Source organism: Phodopus roborovskii, unplaced genomic scaffold (genome assembly GCF_943737965.1).
Source record: "Phodopus roborovskii unplaced genomic scaffold, PHOROB, whole genome shotgun sequence".
Taxonomy (NCBI): Eukaryota; Metazoa; Chordata; class Mammalia; order Rodentia; family Cricetidae; genus Phodopus; species Phodopus roborovskii.
The window spans coordinates 2,312,047-2,331,062 of NW_026126448.1; the positions used below are offsets into that span (position 1 = coordinate 2,312,047).

Sequence of the window (19,016 nt, forward strand, 5' to 3'; positions counted from 1 at the left end):
CGCTTACAAAGTCAGTTGGTTAGTTTCTAACGGAATTTCAAGAGAGGAAAGTACTTCAGAAAAGTGGAACACTGAGTGGGGAAACAAAATACCTACAAAATCTCTGCAGTAATTCTGTGCTTCTTGCCTCCATAGAAAGGCTTAGTGTGGAAGACGATATTTGCACTGTAACCCGTTTTGGAGCAGTTAATATTGCATTCTCCTCCTAATTCCACCCAGGGCACTGTCAGGATAGACCTACAAAATCAAAGGGTCTCAGGTGAGATGGGCAGTTGGGAGAGAGGGGGCATGACTTAAGAACAGCAAGACTGCAGCTGATGAGACGCACGGCCTACTTGCCTTCCGTAGCCATTGGGGAATGTGAGGATGTAGTGCTCATCATACTCCAGACAAGAGACGCAGCCTGCAGAGAGAACAACAGCCTCTGCTAGAGCAGCAGCCACAGGCCTGCCACCTGGATGATGGGTGTGGAGCTCCGTTCACTTTAGGGATGGTGAGGTACACAGCCACCCCTGTTCTCATATCCAAATTCAGGGTTACTTGTAAATTATGACACCTGACCTTACTTCCAGGGGTTAAGTTACTTTTCCTTGAGTACATGCTTGAATCCACACTACCACACACTTACCCTGACCTATGTTGTGTACCCCAATCGACATCCCAAGGAATTTTGATTTAGTCCAGATATGAGCATTGAATTGTATCTTCTTGTTAAAACACTCAGCATAAAAGGCTGAAACTGAAAAGAAAGTGTTTTCCATGAGTGCCATACAGTCACTGCTCCAAATGACTTACCCCACAGAAAAGCCTCAAGCCATGCTAGATGTGTGTCTTTTACCCTTTCCCCAGAGTCAGTACACTCAGAGCAAGTGGGCAGGCCACCCTCCCCTCAAACACACATACACACACACAGGATCATGGCCAATCCAGAAAGTTTAAAATCTAAATGGCAATCTGTTTTGTTCAGCGAAGATGCTTATGCTCTCCCACCCCTGAATCTAAGCCCTTCTGATACTGCCACTCTTTTTTGTTTCTTGCTTTTTTCTTTTTGGTTTTTTGAGACAGGGTTTCTCTGTGTAGCTTTGGAGCCTGTCCTGGGACTCGCTCGGTAGACCAGGCTGGCCTTGAACTCACAGAGATCCACCTGCCTCTGCTTCCTGAGTCCTGGAATTAAAGATGTGTGCCACTATGCCCAGTTCAATATTTCCATTCTTAATACTACACTGAACAAAGATGTTGACACTATGTATTCTGCCCACCATGTCTGGGATACACTGTGCAAAAACTACAAATCGTCTCCAAGTTGCCATGGGTAAGGTGACTTTAGAAACACTGGACGTTAGTTTCCTAACCCCTCCATCTTGTACATATTAAATTAGTAATGCGGAGTCTGTGAGACTACAGACAGTCAGTCTCCAGTTCAGGTAACGGGAAGGACAGCACTCAAGTGACAGTCATTTGACCTGGCCGTCGAACACTGGATGGCAGGCTTGAGGTCACTAAGACTGAAGGTTGCAGGAAAGACCTGTAACTTACTGGGTGGATGATGGGAAACTTGCTCAGCCACAAATGTTACACTGTTCTTAGAAACCCAGGGAACCGGTCCTTCTGAAACGAGTTCCTGGAAGCAAATGTAACATCAATTAAAGAAACTTTTGGCTAAAACAGGGTGATGCAAAATCTAGTAAGCATCATCTCTGGTCCGTCCTGGACACACACATTTCCATTATGGCACCTAACTGCACTGCAGTTAGGGATTTGTAGGCCATGAAGCCAGTCCTGGCGCAGCCATCTTTGTGAATGAGCACGAGCTAGCTAGTAGGCAGCCCTTTAGTAATGTATTTCCTGGAAATAGATATGGGAGTCTCATTTTCCACAGAATTACTACAGGCCAGGCTCTCTGGACTGAGGACTTTTCCTTTTTCATGTCTGTAAAACAACTTTAACTAGAGCTCTGGGCTAGTGAGATGGCTCAACAGTAACGACACAGGCTATGCAAGTCTGGAGACCTGAGGTCAATCTCTAACACTCACATAAAACAGAGAATTCAGCAAGTTGTTTTCCACTTTCACCCCCCCCCCCCAATAGATAAGCAAACATAAATATCAGAGCTCTGGGCTCAGTTCTAGGTCACCTACTCCTCTTCTAGCTGATTGTCCTCTTGTACAACTTCAGGCCATCCAGGCACACTAAAAGTCTCTCCAGACTTTTCTAGCAAGCACCACACTCAAATTTCACTCTAAAAGTTCCATTTGCAAGTCCAATATTCAATTCATCTTGGCTTATCCTTCCTTTGACAGTAAAATGACACCCAGGGCTGCTGACATTCAGGTACAAGGACACTTGTCTGCCGTCTCCTTCCCGATCTCCACTTTCCAACCATCAATTCCACCTTGCAAATAGAGCAGGAACCAGCTGGTCCCCCCCCCCCTACTGCCTTTTTAAGCATTCTGGTTCCAAATGTAGTTTCCATAGAATCATTATGATGATCTTTTCTCAAGCAATACTGAGACCCAATATAAGTCACAAACTTACATTCCGGTTTACAGATTTGACTGTTCTCAAGTCATGCTACTCCCCGGCTCCCCATTACTTACAGAAAATGCTCATGTCTGCTTAGTGAGCATCTGAGAATCACTGCCTTTACCATTACCTGGTCCTGACAATGGGAATCTTAAACTGTTTCACACAGTGTGAAATAACAAAGGGCCACCCAGAAGGCTCAGTCAGTCACAGTGTCTGCTGCCAAGTCTGAGGACCTGAGTTCACCCCCCAAGATCCACACAGAACTGCCTTCTGAGAGCTGTCCTCTGACCACACATGTGTTTATAGCACACGCACGCGCGCGCGCGCACACACACACACACACACACACACACACACACACACACACACGGGGGGGGGGGGGATGGGATGAGAACTCACTGTGTTCTCTTCAGTATCATTCGGCAATGTCCAGTGACACTGAAAGATCTCACCCAAAATAGGATTGTACGGCTTTTTGGCTACTGATCCTCTCCTTCCTGCATGGAAGGCTGAGAGGTACCATTTCACAACCTGAACCATGCGATCCCTGGGATCCTTCTGGTCGCTAATGCTGGAAAAGACAAGGACAAATGTGATGTTCTACTTTCAGGCAGGATGAACACTGGTGTCACATGGCCAGCATGGTCTACTTTGGGCCATATGGAACACACACCATGGATGCGGATCCCAATTTGACATGGAGGCACAACATATATAACTAATTCATTCGCTTTAATGTTTGGTTAGAAGACTCAGGCAAATGTTTATATCCATTTAGTTCATCATTACCCAATTGGAACACAGAACATTTCCCTCATTCCCAGAGTCCCCAGCTCCCTCTGCATACCCCCACACCCTCCTGAGGCAAATGCTAGTTTCTGGGACCAAGTCTTTGCTTGTTCTAGGACTTTATGCAAGTGTGCTGCATCACTGACAGAGAGAACTCCTACATTCCAAACTACCAATTGCTAATGTAATCATTGCTTGGTTTTTGAGAGTCTTAATCTGTAGCCATACTGGCCTTTAATTTGAGTTGATTCTCCTGACTAGTTCTTTTAAGAGCTAGATTACAGACAGTTTGTGCTACCACACCCAGATGGTTTAATCGTCTTATGGTCAAAAAACATTAAGTGATTAAAATTGCTTTTAATTGGTTCAGATACTCTATGGATTTACTGGTTTTCTTTTTAAAAATTATTGTTTTATATTTTATGTGTATTGGTATTTTGCTTGCATGTCTGTGTGCACACTGCATTCATGCCTGGTGCCTGTGGGGGCAGGGCAGAAGAAGATGTTGGATCCCTTGGGACTGGAGCTATGGGTTACTGTCAGCTACAGATATCTGGGCTCTGGGAACCAAACCTGAGTCCTTTGAACTCTCAACCAACAAGCATCTCTCTAGCTCTTATGATTTCTTGGGATGACTCTCCAGTCAACTCTAGAGGAACTGGCTGGTTATTCTTGTTTTATTTGGCATTGCGGGTGGTTCTGGCCATCATGTGAGGGCTTCACACATGCTAGGGGGTCACCTTACTACTGGGCTATACTTGAGGCCTGTCCCATGATAAATTCATTCTTTCATCATTACAAATTGTCCCCATCGGCCTCTGGATTTGTCTGCATATTTTAAGACAGGATCTCACTCTTTAGCCCAAGTGATTGCTATGTATGCTAGCTGGTATCTAACTTACAGTAATGCTCCTGCCTCTCTACCTCTTCAATGCTGGGACTACAGACATCTATCTTCTTTGTTCCTTTGATACTAATACAGCCATAACAACTTTGCTGTGCTCAGTGTTTTACATGGTGTGGGGTTTGAATGAGAATGCCCCTGCCCTCATGGGCTCATATTTCTGAATGCTTAGTCCCCAGTCTGTTTGGAAGGATTAGGAGGCGTGTCCTTGTTGGAGAAGGTTTGTCACTGGGGGTAGGGTTAGAACTTTCAAAAGCCCTCACCATGCCCAATGTCTGTCTCTGCTTGTAGATTTTGATGTAAAGCTCTCAACTACTTTGCCAGGACCATGTCTGCTTGCCTGCCTGCCATCATACTCCCCATCATGATAATAACATAGTAGCCCTCTGAAACTGTAGGCAAGCCCCCAATTAAATAATTCATAAGAGTTGCCTTGGTCATGGTGTCTCTTCACAGCAATATAATATTGATTGTGACAATGTTCCCTTTTGGGGGGTGTTTATGACTGTGTATGATAAATACATGTGTGGTGCATAGACAAGCGTGCAGATATGTGAGCCCAGGAACAGTCTTAAAGAACAGATGTCAGGTGCCCTGCTCTAGTACTCTCTGCCTCACCCTCGAGACACAGTCTCTAAGTAGACCTGGCCATAGGCTAGCAGTCAGTAAGCTCTTGTAACCCTCTCTTCTCTGCCCCCACAGCATGAGGGCTAAGGCATGTGTGAGCATGCCCTGTTTTACATGGGTGCAGAACCTAGGTCCTTATACAATCTCCCCAACCCCCACAGCAGTATAATAGTTTATTGTTTGCAAGATTAGAGACCAGAGCCAGGACCTCACACTTGGCAGGCAAGAACTCCACCACCAAGCAACATCTTCAACTCTAGCCTCTTCCTTTTAACCAACCAGTATTACTATATTTAGAGCCCACCACCCTTCAAAGACAGCACAAGGACACATTCTGTGTTTTTATACAGTCTGACACCTGCTGTCTTTTTTGGAGAGGGAGATGGCTTGCTTGTCTTCTATCTGGTCCCTTTGTCCTGGATTCATTATTTAGTCTTTCTTTTTTTTGGAATTAATCATGCATTTTTAGTATTCCATTTTATTTGATTTTCTCATGTTTTAGCTGTACTCTTAAACTTCTAAAGTGATTCCTCTGAGGAAAACAAACTTTAAATTTCCATAAATAAAAGTTGTTAAGCATCTGACCCCCTAAAAGCATTACTAATGGACCTCATCTGTTAATTACATATTAAGTTTAACACTACCAGAGATTTTTAGAATATCTGCACTTTGAGAACTGGTTATATGGTTCTCTTTCATCTCCCTCCCTCCTCCCTCTGCAGAAAGCTAGTGTGTCCATCTGGCTTCAGGAAACCTCCAGATTTCCTCCAGATCCTCAGGATTCCTCCAGAACAAGGGATGAAGTCAGAGGACACAGACTAGAGTGTTTCCTGCTTAGAAACTCTGCCTGATGCTAGTGAAAAGCAATGCACCTTTGTCTCGCTCCCTGATGTGATTTCTTTCCCTGTACATGCAGCTCAGGCTGAAGGCTGTACATGACAGCTTATGATTTAGTCAATACTTGGACTTTCAAACTTTTCCTTTCTTCAGGTTATAACAAGGTACCTGCCAAATAACATGTGCTTTAGCAAGTTTTGCTGAGCAAAATTAACTGAATTTCAATTCAGTTCATAGCCTTGGCCTTTTAAACTCCAGGGCCCACCTGTTAGCTTGCTGGCTCCTCCCCCTCCACCACGTGACCTAAGCAGCAAGCCCTCGGGAGACTCAACTTCTACTGCAAATACTTGAAAGGATATGGAGGGTCCAGCTGTGCCACCCAGACAGAAGGCTACCAAGAGTAACATCTGTAAAGATTACACACTACTGCATTCAGCCAAGTACCTCACAAACAGGTCCGGATGTGCGAAGAAGTCTGCATACATTTCTAAAAGAGATCTTCTCTCAAGAATAAATGTCGGAAGAACTACCTGTAAAACACATTTGACTCCTGAAGATCAAATTCCAGGAGAAACATATTTCTGCACTCCAGAAGGGCACTCATCCATCCCGTCCAACCACCACAGGTCCCCAGCTTTGCTTTACTGAACCTCTTTCCTAAGATGCCCTGTCCATCTGATGTGAACCCCAGAAGGGGTTCTCAGTGATTCCTCTGTACAAGTCTTTGCCGTCCCTAAGTGTGACACACCAGCACTTTTATTATCTTAGTTGGAATGTGGCAAACATCACTCAAGATTTAAGTGTCCTGGGGTTCAATTGAGGGAAATATACTCTGAAGACTGGAAAGGAGGCAGAGCTAAGAAACAATTCAAGCAGCTTCTTAGAGGACAGTAAGGCTATAATTAGACATAAGTGACACAGAAGAATAAGACATAAAGATGGTGGGGGACAACCCTCAACTATGGATACTATAGACAAAAACACAAACCCAGAGTGTGACAAGTACTAGCCAGCAAATTATGTGGATCCCATCAGACTGCAATGTTTTCACTTTAAATATTTTCATGCCAGAGGGCATGAATCTAAATATTGTGAGGTTGTCAAGGACTTCTTCATTCACTGCAAATCAATTGCAATTCTTTTTCTTTTCCAGAAACAGGAGTTCTCCGTAGTTTTGGAGACTGTCCTGGCACTCATTCTGTAGATCAGGCTGGCCTAGAATTCACAGAGATCCACCTGCCTCTGCCCCCAAGTGCTGGGATTAAAGGCATGTAACACCCCTGCCTGGACAATCTCTCAATTCTTAATCCACACAGTCAACTACCATCGTCTCTGAAAACTGACATTTTACTCATCCAAACAATGTTTCACTTAGTCATCCAACACACACGGAAGAGGAGACAAGCAAAACACACTGGATCACGATGCTCATTTTGTGCACACCCACCACTCAACCCATATGTAACCTGTGAAACCTGGAAGATGAGGATGGAAGGTGAGAGTTGGTTCTTACCTTTGTAAGGTCCATTCCAAGCCTAACTTGTGATAAGAGGTGCATGATAACGCTCTTGTGCTCCTCCACTGACCCTGCCTCCCCATCGTCATCTCTGTCATCATGGGAATCAAAAAGATCTACAACAGAGCAGGTGGTCTTAGACTGGGGTAGGTTGGCTGATACTGCCCTACCAGTACTGCAAACGTTTCTAAGAAAGTTCTCAGAGGCCCCTCACCAGCATCACTTGTGCCATTGGACATGGAAGAATTCAGTGATTCCGTGGTGTCTGGGCGCTTTAGGCTATTTCCAGAACTGCTGTGTGTCAAGACTGAGGCAGATCCTGAAGAACTGAATTAAAAAAAACAAAACAAAACAGTGAAACAGATCAGCTTTTATAGCTGAAGAAGGCAACAAAGCTGTTGATCACCAGTTACTTGAAACCAACACTGAGACAGATGGCTGTCACAGCCAAGATTCCTCCTACATGCAGCCATCTGCATTCCACACTGAGTCTAAAATTTGTGCACAGGATGTGGTCAACCAAGCCCAGCTGGAGGCCATGATCACACCATCCAGATTTCGGCCTCTGTATCCAAATCTGAAACCTGGATTCACTTTCTCACTTCTTTTGCACACGGAATTGTGCCAGTCACTGGCAAATTCCTCAAAAATGGCAGCAGTCAAGCTGGGGGCCGTGCATCACACCTATGACCATCAGTGTTTGAGATTCTGAGGCAGGAGAATTGCTTTCAGTTTGAGGCCAGCCTGAGTAACAGAGTGAGACTCTTTGGGAAAGAATCAAAATGGCAACATAATCTATCCCTTGTCTCAGGTCTTTATTTTCTGAAATCCTGGAGGTAGTCCATAGAGAACTGATACCTTTTCTCATTATTTAAAAAGTAAATCTGAATTAACATTTTAAAGTACATTATTTTTAGAAATAAATTTATGGCAACTGACTTTATGAACAGGCTTAAGGTGTAAAGAGAGCTTCTCCTAAAAATTATAAAAATCTACCCAAGAATTCATAAATAAATTAAACAACCACCAGGGCATGGTGGTTCACACCTTTAATCCCTGTACTTGGAAGGGAGAAGCAAGCCATTCTCCGTGAGCAGACAGGGTTACACAGCAAGAAATTGTCTCAAAAAAACAAATAATCATAAGGGCAAGCAATTATGTAAAGTATAAAAACATAAACCAAATTTCTCATAACATAGCTGTAGAATAGCCAGTCTTTCTATAAATCTTTGTGAACACTGTACTTTGTATACTCTAGTTAAATAGTTTATTTACCCTGTTGCCTGTTTTTGACCTTTGAGAAACCTCCTAAGCTATTTGACAGAAGAACTGAGCAAGTGCATTATGGCCGGCACTCCCGCCCTGCACAGCACACTGCCTCTCTCCAATACCCAAGCCCGCAGCAGCACACTCACCCCACCTGCTGCTTCTATGGGGTCACTCTCCCAGCACACTGTTCAGGCTCCACACTACTGCTCTACACCTTCTGGGTTTGTAAGACAAATGAAGAATGGCACGTATAGAATGCTTTCACTTCACCTAAAAATCCTTTGGGTTCTGCTTAGATACTAAGTATTAAAAATTTAGAATAGGGTATCAAGTATCTTAATTTAATTGTATTTGTTTAGGATATTTTGTATCTATTTAGCAAAAATCCTTGAGCAATTATTTACTGACTCTCCCCTAATTTATTTAGTATATATCATAAGGGCTATAAAGTGTATCTTACTACTTTTAAGAAGCAATGAAATGAGTGAAAGAAATCAAATTATTGTTAAATGAAAGAACTGCATGAGAATTCTTATCAAAATGTGTGGTTCTATGACAGATCATCAAAACAGAATCATTCTTTTAAGCCAACTCAGCTTTATACTAAATTTATACCAGATCTTTACCAAATCAATCTTCAAACCTCAATACTCCTAAAAACGTGAGTTTTATTTTGGTAAAACTTCAAAGGCCTGTGATTTATGCTGTGTCTTTTCTCTTCACCCATGGCTGCAGCAGACCAGCTTGGGCACGTGAAACAGTCTCAAGACGGAACGGAAACAGACAAAAAAGCACAAGATTAGTTTCCAGCCATCCTGCAGCTCACCTCATTCAGAACAGAGAATGGGATAGGACACATTTATTTTGTATATCCAAGAGCATAAAGAAACAGTTTATGGGGTTGGAGAGATAGCTCAGCGGTTAAGAGTACTGGCTACTCTTCTAGAGGTCCTGAGTTCAATTCCCAGCAACCATATGGTAGCTCACAACCATTTATAATGGGATCTGATGCCCTCTCTGGCATACATGTATACAGCATTCACACATAAACAAATTGTTTAAGGGGGGATGAGAAACAGTTTAGTGTTCTAAAATTAATTAGTATAATTTATGAAATATTTATAGAGATGCATGGCCATTCTGAGAACACAGAAGTCAATGAAGGCCTGACATCCTAAGATGGCAAAGCAGAGAAGTTATTTTGAATGCACATCTGGCACAAGTTCTCCGCCCCCTTCCCCCCAATCTGATGTACAGTCATGAAAGCACACTGGCTGGTTATGCAATCTGTAACAGTCAGGGAATTCCTAACTGTGTAACAGTTACACAGTTCCTAAGGAGCTGAGTGACAATAATGAAAGGGCTCAGACTCTGGGACACTTCTTCCATCAGAGTTACATAGAGAAACACATAACGACAAGAACTTGACCTGAGTTAGAAAACTGGAGGTAACTGTGACAGGTATCACAGCTCAAAGCCCAGATGGCAGGCAACAGAGAACACGGGGCCCAATTATGAGACAATATGCAATGCCAGCCAACATACCCAGTTGAGAGTATTTAAAGTCTCATTACAAACAGAAAACAAGTTAAGTGAAAATCAACAGCAGCAGCAACAACAAAAAGAACCCGGTTTGGCCAAAAATATCTGCATTCTCCATGAGCTTGAAACCCAAGCTGAGACTATCCATGTAGAGTCTAAGATTGAGGGAGGAGAGGAGCCTGGACTGGGAATGCCAGGCTAAACATGGTGTTACATTTAGGTCATTTCAAATGATAGGTTCATGAAGTGTGTGCTAGGAGCAGGGGACAGAGAAGAGGGAGGGAGGAGGGAACAAAAAGAGGGAAGAGTGAGAAGGACCAGAACTGTGCGGCTGGTTTGTAGACATACCTATGATGGGGCTCATCATGCACATGTCAAGAGTAGCCCTTCAACTGGACCAGAGACTCTGGGTGACACTGTAAAGAGTTCTTAATGTGTTGCTACCTAAGGTGTACTTTGGAGGACTTCAGAAGATGGGCAGGTGAACCTATTGACTGCAAAAGATCTTCAATCCTGTTATGTTTAGAGTGATAGCTGATGCTGGGCTGGCAGGGTGGCCCCATGGGTACAGACATTTGTCACCAAGCCTGATGACCTGAATTCAATCTTAGGGCACATGGTGAAGAGAGAAAATTGACTCTTGCAAGTTGTCCTCTGTTTTCCACATGTGACTGTGGTATAGACACAGACAGACAGACAGACAGACACACACACACACACACACACGCTCACACACACACAGTGATAATAAAATTAAAAAGAAAATAGCTAATGTTTAAGGTGTTAAATTCTGTTTAAATATAAAACAGCTGAACCTTTAAAAAGGAAAATCAATCTTTTACTTTGCAATTTTTCCTAAATGGTTATTTGCTAAACATGTAGTGTTATGCATGGCAGTAATCAAGGCACATCATTAGTGTACTTAAAAAGTTGCACATAGGACTCACCCTCCCACTTTATGTTTTTGTTGAAAGGTCTATTTCTTCATCCCTAGGCAAACATGGGTGAAGTTGTGCTAAATTTTTAAAAATGCAAATATTTCTTTTGGAAACTGTTATGGTTTCTCAATAGTTTATGACACAATATTCAACATAGGACTGTAACTTTGTTAACTTGTGCCAGTCCAAGCCCTCAGGCTTTGCTTTGGCCAAACAGCCTGTGTGTCAAGCTAGTCTAGTAATTGTCAATCCACAATCAACATTGGTATCAACCAGCCAACTCCTCATATATCATAGGAAATTACCCAGGTATGAACAACAACAAAACAAAATCAAACTTCACTCAACAGAGGCAGCCTAGAATCTCACATCAGACACACAACCAAGGAAAGAAGGCCACATGCCCAGGTCTCATCACAAAACACAAACTAAAATATGAAACGCCAAGGTGGTATATAACCCCCTAAATCCACCAGTCCTCCAATGAGAATTACCTAGATGAACCCTAAGACACAGAACTTAAAAGAATAATCATAAACTTCATCAAAGACTCCATGAAGTTGGCAAAGACACACAGCTCACTAAGCTCGAAGAGCATAGCAACAAATATCCTAGTGATGCCCCAAGAACACAGATGCTGACGGAATGAAATGATACAAATAAACAACCAGGATCTGAAAACTGACTGAGTTCAGTAAAGGCATGGCAGCACTGAAGAGAACCCAACTGAGGAACTCAGGGGCAAGTCTTACAATTAGAACAGAGTAATGGGCAGACAGGTATCAGAAACTGAGATAAAAAGAGAGAGAGGGATCAGAGCATGCAAACTAAGAATATGAAAATTTAAAACACTAAGACCATGTGGGAACTGTGGCATAATATGTAAACATCAAACCTGGTGCTGGAGAGATAGATGGCTCAGAGGTCAAGAGCACGTACCACTCTTGCAGAGGACCTGGGTTCAGTTGCTAGCACACATATGGTGGTTCACAATCATCCATAACTCCAGTTCCAGGGGATCCAATGCCCTCTGCTGACTCTGCAGGCACTGTACACACACGGTGTACATACATAACTTATACACAGATCATCAGGTAAAAATAAAGTTTCAAAAAGATAATAATTAATTTTTAAAATTATAGGCACAGATGAGGGAGAAGAATCCCAGGTCAATGATATACAAAAGGTCTTCACAAGACTACATCTCTCTAAGGAAGCACATTTACACAGATGTAAGCAACACACAAAAACAAGGTCCAAGAGGACCAGAAAAAAAAAAAAAAAAAAAAACCTCCCTATTACAAACAACAACAAATAACAAATTTAAAACACCCTTCCTATAGCGAGCTCACCATAGTTAAATACACAGAACAAAGAGTATTGAAAGCAGCAAGAGAAGGGGAAAAAAACAAAAAAACAATAAATAAAACACAAGTCACAAAAAAAGGAAAACCCATCAGAATACAACAGCTGACTTCTGAGAAATTTGAAAAGCCAGAAGAACCTGCAGCAATGTATGGCAACCAGGACTATCTGGGACAGGTGAAGGAGAAAGACAAGGTTCTCATGCTATAAACAGGCTAAAAGGATCCACGATCACTAACCAGCTTTACAGAGAGTACTGGGGAGAGTATTACCTCTCCGCTGGAGAGGAACAAGCACAGCCAAGAGACCATCAAAAGAGAAAAACAAAATGTAATCATTCCACCACAAAGTACTATTAACAACAGAAAGACCCAAATAATGAAACAGCTGCAAATCACACACTTTGTTCAATAGTAACTTCAAATGTTAACAGTGTCAAGTCTCCAACCAAAAGACATGCAATAGCTGAATGAGTGAGTAAGAAACAAAACTTATCTTTTGTCTAGAAGAAACTCAGATATAAGACTGGCAAGCATCACCTTAAAAGGAATATACTTTAAAAGGGGGGTAGGCTTCCAAGCAAATGGGACTGGGAGCTAACCCTGTTAGCACAGGTAAAATGGGTGAGTAAGGGAGAGCTGTCAGTCAGTCCTATGAGGAGAGTTGCCCTCCTTCCTACTCTCACCTATCAATGGGAAGGCAGATGTGAGGCCTGTCCCTGAGGTCACAAGAGCAGGAGGCCATCCCTGCCCCCCACCAGCTGCAACACTTGCCAGAGCAGGCCCCTCACCTCCCCTGGGTAACACAATAGAGCCAACCTAGTTGGTGGAGATGTGGGTGAGCCAGCCCCGAAGTTGTAAGCATGGGAGAACTGTCCCTGCTACTGTCTGCCATGTAGTATGGCAGGGTGAGAAATGCCCCACCTTGCCCCTTACTGCCTGCAACAGATCAGAGAGCTCCATTACCAGCTGCAGCACTCAGCAACCAGGCCCTGCCCCCCACCTGGTGGTCAGAGGCGAGGGTGCCCCAGGGTGCCCCAGGCCTGATGTTATGAGCACAGGAGAGCTGTCCCCATCACTCATCAGACATATGGTACCACAGGCAGAAGAGAGCTGCCCCCTCCACCTCCTACCCATCAACACCTGAGACAGGTGGAGGAGTAAGAGCAGGAGAGCCATCCCTATCCCTCGCCAGCTACAACACTAGTGAGAGTGGCCCCTGTACCTCACTTGGGCAACACAACAGATTCTAGTGGTGTAGGCCTGGGAGAGCCAACCCTGAAAGCATGAAACCAGGAGAACTGGCCCCACCGAGAACTGGCTGGTGGATAAACCCTACAGCGTTATGACATGGCCCTCCCAACATTCATTCCATCTACGATCTACTGGAGTATGTGAAGGGACCTGACCCTCAGACCAAAAGCTGCAGGAATGCCACAACACAGGGCAACAACAGGATTTCCAAAAAGTCCTAGTGAGTGTCAAGCATTGATAGTGTAGTAGAAACCAGAAGCCTCAAATCAGACCAATGACTCATTGCAAAAGTAAAATTCTTGGAACTAAATGAAACTGAAAACACAATAAAAATCTTTAGGGCTTATTAAAAGGAGTCATAAGAAGGAAATTTATAACTCTAAGCTCCTACATTAAAAACTCAGAAAGGGTATAAATAAATGACTCAATGACCCAACTCAAGAATGTAGAAAAACAATAACAAACAAAACCCAAATTCAGACAAAACAAACAAACAAACAAACAAAAACAGAAATCAGAGTAGAAGTTAATACAACAGAAATTTAGAAACAAATCTAAAAGCTGATTCTTTGGGAAGATAAATAAGATTCACAGACTTTTGCCCAAAGTCATCAAAGGGTGAGGGGGGCAGAGGGAGAGAGAGGGAGATTGCGATAGAGAGAGAGAGAGAGAGAGAGAGAGAGAGATAGAGAGAGAGAGAGAAAGGAAGAGAGGGAGAAAGGGACTGAGGGAGGGAGGGAGGGAGGGAGGGGGAAGGGATGGAGGGGAGGGAGGACCCAAATGAGCAGAACCAGAAGTTTACAGGGAAATCTGAGACACTGGAATTGCTAGAAGAGAACACAGGCATCACCTACAGGACAGAGAGCAGCAAAGACCTTTATAAACAGGACTCCATTTGCCCAGGAATCAAGGCCAACAACTGAAAAGTGGGATTTTACAAAACTAACAAGTTGTACAGCAAAGGAAGAAGAAATCCACAAAGTGGGAAAGTGTCTGCCAGCTATACATCTGACAGAGGGTTAATATCCACAATATACAAAGAACTAAAAAAAAAAAAAAATCAAAACATGGCCTAATTAAAAAATGGGCTATGGATCTGAACAGTGACTTCTATAGATTAGATGACAGACAGGCAGGCAGGCAGAGACAGAGACAGATAGAGAGGGGGAAAGTTTCATTTATTGTTAGTGGGAATGCAAAGTGGTATAGCCACTGAGAAGTCAAGTATAGAGAATTCTCAAAAAGCTAAGAGTAGACCATGCGACCCAGGTACACCACTCCTTGGTATGTATATCCATCCAAAGAACCAGATGTCCTACTCACTGCTCAGCTGTGTTCATTATTTACAACAGCTAGGAAACAAAAATATCTTAAAATGTCCTTCAGCGGGTGAATGGATAATGAAAATGTGGTTACTTCCACACAATAGGTTACTATCTGGCAGTAGAGGAAAATGAGGTTATGGAATTTGTGGTAAATTGATGGAATAGAAAAAATTAATTATACTGAGTTAAGTAAACTAGTCCTGGAAAGACAAACACTGCATGATCTCCCTTATCTGTGGTTGCTATCTTCACAGCTTTGGGTGTGAGTATATAACCTGGAGTAACTGCAGAAGCCAGGAAAAGTACAGAAACCATGGAGATCGGGGAAGGAAGGAGCTTTAGAGGCAGGGAAAGCAGGATGCATAGGATGCTATAAAGGAGGAAATGGAAAGTAGTGGGAGAGGACTTTAACTGGGCAGGGGAAAAAGAAGGATAACACAGGGAGAGGGGGAAAAGATTTGTTTATAAATGTTTGTTTTCATTTAAGTGGGCTTGGTTATAAATGGTTAATGACCACAACCAATATTTTCAAAGGTAAAAAGGGAATTATGGTATAGATATGAATACTCTGTGTTGGAATGGATTTTCATTTATTGATACAATTTAAGGTCAATTTTGTGATGTGTATATTTCTCCTCTTGTTTAGGTATTGTGTTTAAATAGCTCATTTAGAAATGTAATGTATAGTGGCACAGATTATAGATAATTACCTATGACAGTCAAAGTTAAGTTAGTTAGGTTTTTCAAGATACACAGAGATGTATTTGAGATAGACAGGCATTCTTCAAACCTTTCAAAGACCTACAGAATATGGCATTTAAAATGGTTTAGGGTTTTTCTTGACAGTGAGACATAAATGCTCCTGGCAATACCACCTGTGTCAGAAAGGAAGATGGACATCAAAGAAATGTGTTATAAAGTTTACTTCCAATATGGCAAGACTAGCCATTTGGACAAGATACTGCTCTTGTCTGGACTGTTTGACTTTATGCTGTATAAATTGGACATGCAGGACCCACAGGAAAGTGACTTCTGGTTCAAGATGGACATTGCTACAGGGTTCCTGCTTCATGAAAGAGTCTGCCAGACATTCTGCAGGACACAGAGAAAAGTGACTGACAAACTGACAATACAAGAAGACACTTTAAAGGTTCCTGCTTTGCTGAAGAGTCTGCCAGATACACTATGGCCTATGGGCTGAAGATGGAACATTACAGAAGAACTTCGGGTGACTGACCAGGCAGTGAGTTGTCTCTGTCATTTCTAGAGTTTATATACTATCCTTCTGTGGTCTCTGAAGGAGTTGAGGACAGATAGTTATGGTTATAGTTGTCCTTAGTTAGGATTAAAGATAAGGTATATATATATATATATATATATATATATATATATATGACTTTAGACTCACAAAAATAGGATAGATGATGGAATATGTCTTTAAATCTTACTAAATGTTAATGGACTAAATATTAACTGTGATTCTTATTTGATAACTGTTGTATGGTATATTTTGCTATGTTAAGGTTAAAACCCTTCTTTTTATTTAGACAGAAAAGAGGAGATGATAGGAGATGTCATTCTGTAAATATGTTTCTCATACTGGTTAATGACTAAAGCACTGTTGGCCAATAGGAAAGCAAGATAGGCGGGACTAGGAGACAAGGAGGATTTGAGGAAGTAGTAGGAGAAGTCAAGATGTAGAGACTGGAGAACAAAGGTCTGGGCCCACTCTCCGGTAAGATGAGGCCACGTGGAAATACTTAGAGTAATAGAAATGGGCTAATAATTAAGACAGAGCCAGCCAACAAGAAACTAGTACCAGGCCAACAGCATTATATCAAATACAGAGTCTCTGTGTGTTATTTGGGGCAGGCGCCACAGTGGGTCCAGGCCAGCAGGAAAACCTACTAACAAAAGATGCTTGAGAAAGCCATGGGGAATCATTTTACATTTATCTAAAATTATATATAATACAAAAGTGTGTGTGTGTGTAGTTTAAATGAAGTTATGATTGCCACTTAGGGTGATAATGCTCCCCCAAGAGCCTAGACTAACAAAAACCCCGGGAAGCTCTTTGAGCTGTTGGTCATAAAAGCCCAAGCAAATCCCCAAACATCATAGACTACTGCGGTTGACCTCCCACAATCTGAAGAAGTCCCCATTGCTGAAAATACTTTGGATACAGGATTTGGAGGTACTGAGATGGATCTGACCTGGACACCTTCTCCAGGAATTAGCCTTCATAGTACCTGAGGTGATATGCAAGCTGACAATGCAGAAAAGCAAGCTATAGTCCTATCTAGCTATAAAGCCTTGTGGCAACCAACAGCTGTTAGATTAGACTTAAAACCCATTCAATAGGAGGGAATTCACATAACCATAGCCAACTACCTGTGGCCAGTGATGCCCTGGAACCTACAGGAGAACCTACTACTGCTGCTACTTTCCCAAACCATTATACTCTAATTCATATCTTTCTAACAGGTAAGTGTAGCTTTCAACTCACATCAAACGGCTTCATTTAGTAGCAGAGAATATTACAGAAAGCCATAATGGGTCAAAATGCAGAGAGCAACTGACCCTGGGCCATCCACCCTGGCCCAACCCATACACTTACAACACAAATGGCACACTCAGGGCTCAGGGAACATCAAGGGGGGTTGTGGTGGTGACAGAAAGACTTTTAATAGCCAGAGGACCAGGATGTGTACTGCAAAATTGTACCATATATAGATATATGTGTGTATATATACACACGTATATGATATATCATATATGTATACATGTATATATGTAAAACACACCCATAATATCTAAACAATATAGCTGCCTAACCAGACTCAACAGTAACAATACAAGTTGACCAGCCAATATGGATGGCCCTACCCCTAGTTAAAGAGATACAAGTAATTAAACAGCTACTGAGAGAGAGAGAGAGAGAGAGAGGGGAGAGAGAGAGAGGGGGGGGGGAGGGGGAGAGAGAGAGAGAGAGAGAGAGAGAGAGAGAGAGAATAAAGTCTTTTCTGGGGAAGCCCTAACTGGTTATCAATACCATGGTCAGCCTTAAACACATACACACACGAGCAACACTAGTGGATGGAGGTTGTATTAATATATTTATTCATATATATATGTATGTGTGTATATATATATATACATATATATATATATACACACACACACAGAACTACATATATAGTATTATGTAATACGAATTTGAGGAGAGGGAAATGAGGTAAAAACAGTAAACAAATGAAAAAATTTAAAAGCTAAGAGGGGAGGGATTAGAAGAAACAAAGAACAAGACAAAGACAGGAACCCTTCCCCTTCCTCCCAACTCACAATCCACACCACATACAATTTACTTTTCCTCAAATTTAAAAGTCAAATTTCCCTCATTAAAATGAACTTCACAAGTCAACAATTATTTTCCTGACAACTATTGGTTCTGAGTCACTATTACAGATGAAAGCCAGTTCTTAATTCATGTGCATACTTAAAAGAAAAAAGCAGAATCCTACACACATTTCTAACTGAAAGAATTTTCGATGACTAAGGCTTGACTGACACATTGCTTGCAATTCACACATAGCCCCAAATTTATCTTGCCACACAAAGCAAAACCCAATCTACAGCAACTGCTTTCCAAGAGAGCAGGGAAAGCAGGAAGAAATGCCCAGCACAAGTAAAGCCGACTGTGCCTGTGACACGCAGAGGTGACATGAAAGCAAACAGTTTAGGCGAAGCACAGTGCACCTGACATACGTCCTCACTGCAATATTCACAACAGCTCCTCCTCACTGAGCTTATCCTTATCCCCATTTTACCAATGAGGAAGCTGAGGATCACACAGGCTAAGTAAGTTGCTCAAGTTCACCCAACACAACAGATTCAGAAGGCAATGTATCTGATTTGTACATATGAACCATAGCAACCTACCTGGATAGAGGTCAGTAAACCTTTTATTTAATTAACACCCAAGTGGCAGCTGAAACTTTTTCTGTACAATGTTTAGCAGTTAGCTTTCAATTAATGGAGTAAAACAAATCAAACATTTTCTAATGAGGAAAAACCGATCAGAGGGTCTGCCAACCCTCCTCCTCAGTATCACAACTCCAGCACTTC

At 42.3% G+C, this 19,016-nt stretch overlaps 1 protein-coding gene across 1 annotated transcript in view; it reads right to left on the bottom strand.

Annotated features, from left to right (window-relative positions):
- The window catches only part of Osbpl9 (oxysterol binding protein like 9), a 120,632-nt gene that overhangs the window by 3,188 nt on the left and 98,428 nt on the right, over nt 1-19,016 (bottom strand). The window contains exons 14-21 of the mRNA XM_051188442.1: nt 7,414-7,526; nt 7,197-7,315; nt 6,128-6,213; nt 2,926-3,097; nt 1,537-1,621; nt 629-739; nt 340-403; nt 97-237 (exon numbers count right to left, since the gene is read on the bottom strand). Of these exons, the coding sequence (XP_051044399.1) occupies nt 97-237; nt 340-403; nt 629-739; nt 1,537-1,621; nt 2,926-3,097; nt 6,128-6,213; nt 7,197-7,315; nt 7,414-7,526 (891 nt within the window). The remainder of the gene's footprint in view (nt 1-96; nt 238-339; nt 404-628; nt 740-1,536; nt 1,622-2,925; nt 3,098-6,127; nt 6,214-7,196; nt 7,316-7,413; nt 7,527-19,016) is intronic.